General features: G+C 43.6%; 1 protein-coding gene across 1 annotated transcript; it reads left to right on the forward strand.

Annotated features, from left to right (window-relative positions):
- Nucleotides 1–1,065: 1,065 nt before the first annotated feature.
- On the forward strand, nucleotides 1,066–7,205 carry LOC137311949 (cathelicidin-2-like). Its single transcript, XM_067978776.1, has 4 exons — nucleotides 1,066–1,281; nucleotides 5,276–5,386; nucleotides 6,540–6,629; nucleotides 6,937–7,205. The coding sequence occupies exons 1-4, from the start codon at nucleotides 1,105–1,107 to the stop codon at nucleotides 6,994–6,996; spliced, it is 438 nt and encodes a 145-aa protein (XP_067834877.1). The 5' UTR covers nucleotides 1,066–1,104; the 3' UTR covers nucleotides 6,997–7,205.
- The last annotated feature ends 891 nt before the right edge of the window (nucleotides 7,206–8,096 follow it).

An 8,096-nucleotide genomic window follows, 5' to 3' on the forward strand; every position in this document is an offset into this window, starting at 1 on the left:
CATATTTTCCCTTCAAGTATTTATCCAATTACTTTTTGAAAGCCACGATTGAATCTGCTTCCACCGCCCTTTCAGGCAATGCATTCCAGATCATAACTACTCGCTGCGTAAAAAAGTTTTTCCTCATGTCGCCTTTGGTTCTTTTGCCAATTACCTTAAATCTGTGTCCTCTGGTTCTCGACCCTTCCGCCAATGGGAACAATTTCTCTTTATTTACTTTATCTAAACCCTTCATGATTTTGAACACTTCTATCAAATCTCCTCTCAACCTTCCCTACTCGAAGGAGAACAACCCCAGCTTCTCCAGTCAATCTACGTAACTGAAGTCACTCATCCCTGGAAGCATTCTTGTAAATCTTTTCTGCACCCTCTTTAAGGCCTTCACATCTTTCCTAAAGTGCAGTGCCTAGAATTGGACACAATACTCCGGGTGTCACTGTTCCTGCACCCCCTTTAGAATTGTACCCTTTAGTTTATATTGCCTCTCCTCATTCTTCCTACCAAAATGTATCATTTCGCACTTCTCTGCATTAAATTTCATCTGCCACGTGTCCATCCATTCCACTAGCCTGTCTACGTCCTATTGAAGTCTATTACTATCCTCCTCACTGTTCACTACACTCCCAAGTTTTGTGTCATCTGCAAATTTTGAAATTGTGCCCTGTACACCCAAGTCCAAGTCTTTAATATATATCGAGAAAAGCAGTGGTCCTAGTACCGACCCCTGGGGAACACCACAGTACACCTCCCTCAGGTCCGAAAAACAACCGTTCACCACTACTCTCTGTTTCCTTTCACTTCGCCAATTTCGTATCCATGCTGCCACTGCCTATTTGACATCAATTCCACGTAGGAATTGCTGACAGTAACTGATAAAAGTCAACAAATTGTTAAAATTTGAGTTCAGTCACAGAAGTTCAGAAAAACAAGTGGCGCAATCTGACATCCAAGCCAGGACGAAAACAGAAATGGTCAGTAAACTGAAATATTAATAATTAACCATTTTTGTTGACATTTGAAATGTTTGTGAAATAAGTCGCTAGGCTCTCTTCCCTTACATCATAGTATCTGTCTTTCTGGGACCTGTGAACACGTTTGGGGAAGATGAAGAGTTTGCAGAGAATTGTTTTGTTCGTTGGATTGGTTACGTTGGCTGTCGTTGATTCTGCTTCAGCGCTGACCAAGCGAGATGTGGCTTCTGCTGCTGTTGATCATTACAACAAGCGCTTCACACCGACCAACCTCTTTAAGCTGCTTCGGATTACTGGAACAACAACACAGGTACTGTGTGGGTAACAAAATACCGGTATCTCACTGCGCCATACCCGACCGGTCAAGAATGAAACAGTGAGACAGACCCTGGTCTCAAAATCATGGAGATGTTGCAATCAAATCCAGCTCGTAAAACAAAATAGCCAGACCTCTTGTTATTTGAGAAAAGTCCCACTTTAACTGTTGGTAATGTCGGCAAACAGGCAGCCAATTTGTACAAAGCAAGGTTCCACAACAATGAGATAAATGTCCAGATAATCTGTTTCAGTGACGCTGGCTGAAATATAAATGTTGGCCAGAACACTGAGAGAAATCCCCTCCTCTCCTCCAAATAGTGCCACAGGATCCATCTGAGAGGGCAGATGGGTTCTTGGTTTAGCATCTCATAGAATCATAGAATGGTTACAGCACAGGAGGCCATTTGGCCTATTAAGCCTGTGCCAGCTCTTTGAAAGAGCAATCCAGTTAGTCCCATTCCTCTGCTCTTTCCCCATAGCCCTGCAAATTTTTTCTCTTCAAGCATTTATCCAATTCCTTTTTGAAAGCCATGATTGAATCTATTTCTACCACCCTTTCAGGCAACGCATTCCAGACCATAACAACTCGCTGCATAAAAAGGTTTTTCCTCATGTTGCCTTTGGTTCTTTTCCCAATCACCTTAAATCTGTGTCCTCTGGTTCTCGACCCTTCCGCCAATGGGAACAATTTCTCTTTATTTACTTTATCTAAACCCGTCATGAATTTGAAGACTTCTATCAAATCTCCTCTTAATCTTCTCTGCTCTAAGGAGAACAACCCCAGCTTCTCTAGTCTATCCACGTAACTGAAGTCCCTCATCCCTGGAACCATTCTAGTAAATCTTTTCTGCACCCTCTTTAAGGCCATCACATCCTTCCTGAAGTGCGGTGCCCAGAATTGGACACAATACTCCAGCTGTGGCCGAACCAGTGGTTTATAAAGGTTCAACATAACTTCCTTGCTTTTGTACTCTATGCCTCTATTTATAAGGCACAGGATCCCATATGCTTTTTTAACAAAGATTTGTGCACAAATACCCACAGGGGTCTCTGTTCCTGCACCACTTTTAGAATTGTACCATTTAGTTTATATTGCCTCTCCTGCCAAAATGTATCACTTCGCACTTCTCTGCGTTAAATTTCATCTGCCATGTGTCCGCCCATTCCACCAGCCTATCTATGTCCTGTTGCAGTCTGTTACTATCCTTCTCACTGTTTACTATACTTCCAAGTTTGACAAGTTTTGTGTCATTTGCAAATTTTGAAATTGTGCCCCAAACACCCAACTCCAAGTCATTAATATATATCAAAAAAGCAGTGGTCCTAGTACCGACCCTTGGGGAACACCACTGTACACCTCCCTCCAGTCCGTTACCTGTCACACAGCCACTTTTGTATCCATGCTGCCACTGACCCTTTTATGCCATGGGCTTCAATTTTGCTGACAATGCCTTTTGATAGTCCATATACACAACATCAATCACATTACCCTCATCAACCCTTTCTGTTACCGCGTCAAAAAACTCAATCAAGTTAGATAAACACGATTTGCCTTTAACAAATCCGTGCTGGCTTTCCTTTCTTAATCAACACTTGTCCAAGTGACTATTCATTTTGTCCCAGATTATCGTTTCATGGAAAGGTTACAGCACTGAAGGAGACCATTCGGCCCGTCGAGCCCGTGCCGGCTCTCTGCAAGAGCAATCAAGCTAGTCCCACTCCCCCGCCCTTTCCCCATCATCCTGCAAATTTTTTCCTTTCAAGTACTTATCCAATTCCCTTTTGAACGCCATGATTGAATCTGCCTCCACCACCCCCTCAGGCAGTGCATTCCAGATCCAAACCACTCGCTGTATAAAAAAAGTTTTTCCTCATGTCACCTTTGGTTTTTTTACCAAACACCTTAAATCTATGTCCACTGGTTCTCGACTCTTCCGCCAATGGGAATCTATCCTTCATGATTTTGAATACCTCTATCAAATCTCCTCACAACTAAGAACCCCAGCTTCTCCAGTCTATCCACGTAACTAAAGTCCCTCATCCCTGGATTCATTCTAGTAAATCTCTTCTGTACCCTCTCTAAGGCCTTCACATCTTTCCTGAAGTGCGGTGCCCAGAACTGGACACAATACTCCAGTTGTGTCTGAACCAACACAGTGAGTGGTTATGATCTGGAATGCACTGCCTGAGGGGGTGGTGGAGGCAGATTCAATCGTGGCCTTCAAAAGGGAATTGGATAAGTACTTGGAACGAAAAAGTTTGCAGGGCTACGGGGAAAAGCGGGGGAGTGGGACTAGCTAGATTGCTCTTGCAGCGAGCCAGCACAGGCTCGACGGGCCGAAAGTACAGAGGAGAAATGAAAAAGGAAATAAGAGGGGCAAGGAAAGAGTATGAGAATAGACTGGCAACTAACATAAAAAGGAATCCAAGAGTCTTCTATAGGCATATAAATAGTAAACGGGTAGTAAGATGAGGGGTGGGGCCAATTAGGGACCAAAAAGGAGATCCAAGCATGGAGGCAGAGGGCCGAATGGCTTCCTCCTATGCTGTAACCAGTCTATGATTCCAGTCTATGATTCTATGATTCTAAGTACAGCCAACCTTTCTAGTACCTCCTCTTTATCAATTTTTAGTCCATCCAGTATCTCAACTACCTCCTCTTTTACAGGGATTTTGGCAGCATCTTCTTCTTTGGTAAAGACAGATGCAAAGTACTCATTTAGTACCTCAGGCATGCCCTCAGCCTCCATGCTTGGATCTCCTTTTTGGTCCCTAATTGGCCCCACCCCTCATCTTACTACCCGTTTACTATTTATATGCCTATAGCAGACTCTTGGATTCCTTTTTATGTTAGTTGCCAGTCTATTCTCATACTCTTTCCTTGCCCCTCTTATTTCCTTTTTCATTTCTCCTCTGTACTTTCTTTATTGAGCCTGGTTCTCATTTGTATTATCAACCTGATATCTGTCATACTTCCGTCATCCAGGGAACTCTGGCTTTGGTTGCCCCTCGTGGGAATGTACCTTGACTGTACCCAAACCATCTCCCCTTTAAAGGCCGCCCATTGTTTGATTACAGTTTTGCCTGCCAATCTTTGATTCCAATTTACCCGGGCCAGATCTGTTCTCAACCCACTGAAATTGGCCCTCCTCCAATTAAGTATTTTTACTCCAGAATCCCCCTTGTCCTTTTCCATAACAAATCTTATCGTTATGATACTATGATCACTATTCCCTAAATGATCCCCCACTGACCCTTTCTCCGCTTAACCCATTTCATTATCCCATCCAAAAGACGGCATCTCCAATAGTGCCAGCACTCCCTCAGTACTGCACTGAAGTGTCAGCCTGGATTATGTGCTCAAGTTTCTGAAGTGGGACTTGAACCTACAACCTTCTGATTGAGGGCCAAGGTTGTTACCACTGAGCCATGGCTGACATATTTATGAAATAAATACGTTGAAAGTATGATAGATGTAGCAATTCCTATGTCATATATCTGGGTTTCCGGCTGGACATCAGTGGTTACAGGCAGGGCTGGATCATCAAAGAGAATATGTGTGAAATATATGTATTGGGACTATAGAAATGTTATGCAAGGAAGACATTGGGGGTAATTTTAGCATTGGGCGATGGTGTAAAACGGGCGATATCGAATTAGCCGCCCATTTTGCACCACCCTCTGATTTTCCTTTCCAATGAAGTCAATGGAAGGGAAAATTGTGCGAGGTGAATTCGATATCGCCCGTTTTACACCATTGCCCAAAGCTAAAATTACCCCCAATATGTCAGAGATCAATATTGTAGGATGAAAAGTTAAACACTCTGGAGCTTTGTTTGATTAACCTATAGGAAGAAAGGAGCTTGATGAATGGAATGGCCTTGTCTCGTTCCATGTTTTCTGATATTCTTTTCTGGATCTAGCTTGATGCTCTAACTCTTTTGTCTAGTTACTGGTAAATTTGTAATGTTTCATTTTATCTGCAGGATCTGAGTGAAGTGGTTACCTACAAATTTCGCTTGCAAATGAAAGAGACAATCTGTAACTCAGATGGGGGAACCTATGAAACAGATGGTTGCAATTTCAAAAATGATGGTGTAAGTGAATTTATATCAGTCTTTTTCCCTCTAATTTTTGTTAGATTTTCTGACTTTAGCCCTCCAACCCTGAAAGTGAGGTAGGCTACATAGTGCAGACCATGTTTGGTGACCCAATCCAAGTGACCATTCTTCATGTGTGAGTTACTGGATTGTGATCAGGGTCAGAAACTCTGTCTGTTTTGTTTTTCCCTCTCCTTCATAGCCCAGGACATTGAAGTCAACTCAAGCTCACACACCAACAGTGCATTTACGATTAGCAAACAGACCAGGGATGGAACTTGGAGCCTTCATGCTCTGTATGGTTCAGTATCTGACCACTCACAGACTGGCAGCTCACTGATACCATGCCCAAGTGCCACTCTTCATGTGTTGACAGGTACCCAAATGTCTGAGGCATCACAGCCAACCTCCACAAACTTCAGCACCTCCCTTCCCTGCGACCTCTACCACCAAGAAGGACAAAAGCAGCAATAATGTGGAAACACCGTGATCGCCAAGTTCCCTACCAAATCACACACATTCTGACATGAACTTATATCACTGTCCCTTCATCATCGGCTCAATCAGCATCTCATCCACTAGTCTAAACATCCATCCCCTGCTCCATACTGTGGCTGCAGTTTGTACTATCTACAGGATGCACTGCAGCAACTTGCCAAGGCCCCTCCCAAATCCACAACCTCCACCACCTAGAAGGACAAGGGCAGCAGGTGCATGGGAACACCGTCACTTTAAAGTTCCCCTCCATGTCACCATCCCAATGGACATATATCGCTGTCCCTTCTCAGGGCAACTAGGCATGGGCAATCAATGCCCACATCTCAAGAACAAAATTTAAAAAAACATGCTTTGTAGCAGATGTCACTGGATAGCGATCAGGAACAGGAATCCTGGCTGATGTTTTTCCCCTCCCCCATCCAGGTAAGCTGAGACTAATTTTGCCCCTGAAATCAATTTAGAGCACAGAGTAGGAACCGAACGTTGGTCTTATGGCTAGGTGCGACACTGGGCAGTGTCTTTATCCATTAAGCCATTGTTATCTACTGGTTATGTTGCAGCTTGCATGCACACAAAAGCATGTCAATGTTAATCTCAGCCACTCAGAGGATCCCATCAAAATGACGCAATGCTTTAATTTTCTTCACACCAGGTGACAATGACATGTAACACACGGGTGATTGTTCCTAAACATTCGCCCACACAACCTCGTGTATTTTCCATCAACTGCAGAACTACTCAGGTAAGACTGATAGTCGTACCAATGCAAAGAATGGCTCAATTTGACAGTGGACTTTGAACAGCTGGTTATGAAATCCTTTGATAAGCCCTAAATCTCAAAAACGAAGTATGAACAGTTTCCTGCCCACCCTTTGCAGAATGGTGTAGAAGCCCGGGGATGGGGGGTTGGGGGGGGGGAAGGGGAGGAAGGGGTATATGCTAACTTCAGAATCGCTTTGCCAACTGTCACATTGGGAGCCAAAGATGCCCATTGGGCAAAGGTCTAATCACTCTGAAGCCAGTACGGGTGTTTCTGTTTCCAATTGCAGGTGCCAAGATTCAATCCAGAAGAATGGGCAGTGTTGGCAAGACAAATAGGCGATCCTTAAAATCTTCCAATTCCACGTTTGAAACTTGGAGCAAGTAATTCTGCAGGACCAACCTTAACTCCCTCGTATGATTTAGCTGCCACTGGAAGTGATGTGCTGAGGTGCAACACAGGAGGGAGAGGGGATCCTCAATTGAAACATTTTCATTTTTGAAATGCCTTCGAACTGCAATGTAACAGTAACTTCAATTAAAAAAGACTTTAAATTTACCCGGTATTGTGGTCCACCTTTCTGTTTTGTAAATTGTACAAAATATTACAGTGGGTGGCTGGGAATGAGTAACAGGTTTGAATCTAACCATGAAGTCATTCGTGGTGGTTTATTTATATGCCTTGATTTTGCAAGAATGGTAAAACAGGGGATGTGCTTGCCCATGGTGCTGGCATACCCGTGTGGGGTGGTCTTAGCAAGGGAGGGTCCATCCTTTAATTTCAATATGCTCACAGTCATGGAAAATTTGTACAGGAGGCAGGCCTGTATGTCGTTTGGCCTGTTATTGCAAAATTGGGTGAGCCACCAGCTCTCAAAGGGCTGCTGCTCGCTGTTAAAAGGGAGTTATGTACCATTTTTCAAATAGGGCTCTCAGCTGCATGGGTCCTAATTGAGGTGTTTAAGATGATGAAAGGATTTGATACGTTAGAAAGAAAGAAACTATTTCATCTAGTAGAGGAGTCCAGAACAACAGGGCGTAACATTAAAATTAGAGCTAGGCCATTCAGGGGTGATGTCAGGAAGCACTTCAACACAATTGGAAACCTGGAACTCTCTCCCCCAAAAACCTGTTAAGGCTAGGTCAATTGAAAATGTCAAAACTGAGATTGATAGATTTTTGTTAGGTAAGGGTTTTAGGAGAAATGGAACCAATGTGGGTAAATGGAGTTAAGATGCAGATCAGCCACGATCTAATTGAATGGTGGAACAGGCTCGAGGGGCTGAATGGCCTATTCCAATTCCTATGCCCTACTCTCTGGAATTCCATCCTTACACCTCTCTCTCTCTCTCTCTCTCTCTCCAATGCCCTCTTCTCTCTCTCTCTCTCCAATGCCCTCTTCTTCTTTAAAAACCTTCTCAAAAGCCATTTTTTTACCAAGCCTTAAGTC

This window comes from Heptranchias perlo, chromosome 3 (genome assembly GCF_035084215.1).
Source record: "Heptranchias perlo isolate sHepPer1 chromosome 3, sHepPer1.hap1, whole genome shotgun sequence".
Lineage (NCBI taxonomy): Eukaryota > Metazoa > Chordata > Chondrichthyes > Hexanchiformes > Hexanchidae > Heptranchias > Heptranchias perlo.

Bases quoted from the DNA above. Each gene is read 5' to 3' on its own strand.
- LOC137311949 (XM_067978776.1), top strand. From the start codon at position 1,105: ATGAAGAGTTTGCAGAGAATTGTTTTGTTCGTTGGATTGGTTACGTTG. The intron at 1,282-5,275 runs GTACTGTGTGGG...TTTTATCTGCAG, and splicing joins TTACTGGAACAACAACACAG to GATCTGAGTGAAGTGGTTAC. The intron at 6,630-6,936 runs GTAAGACTGATA...TTCCAATTGCAG, and splicing joins TCAACTGCAGAACTACTCAG to GTGCCAAGATTCAATCCAGA.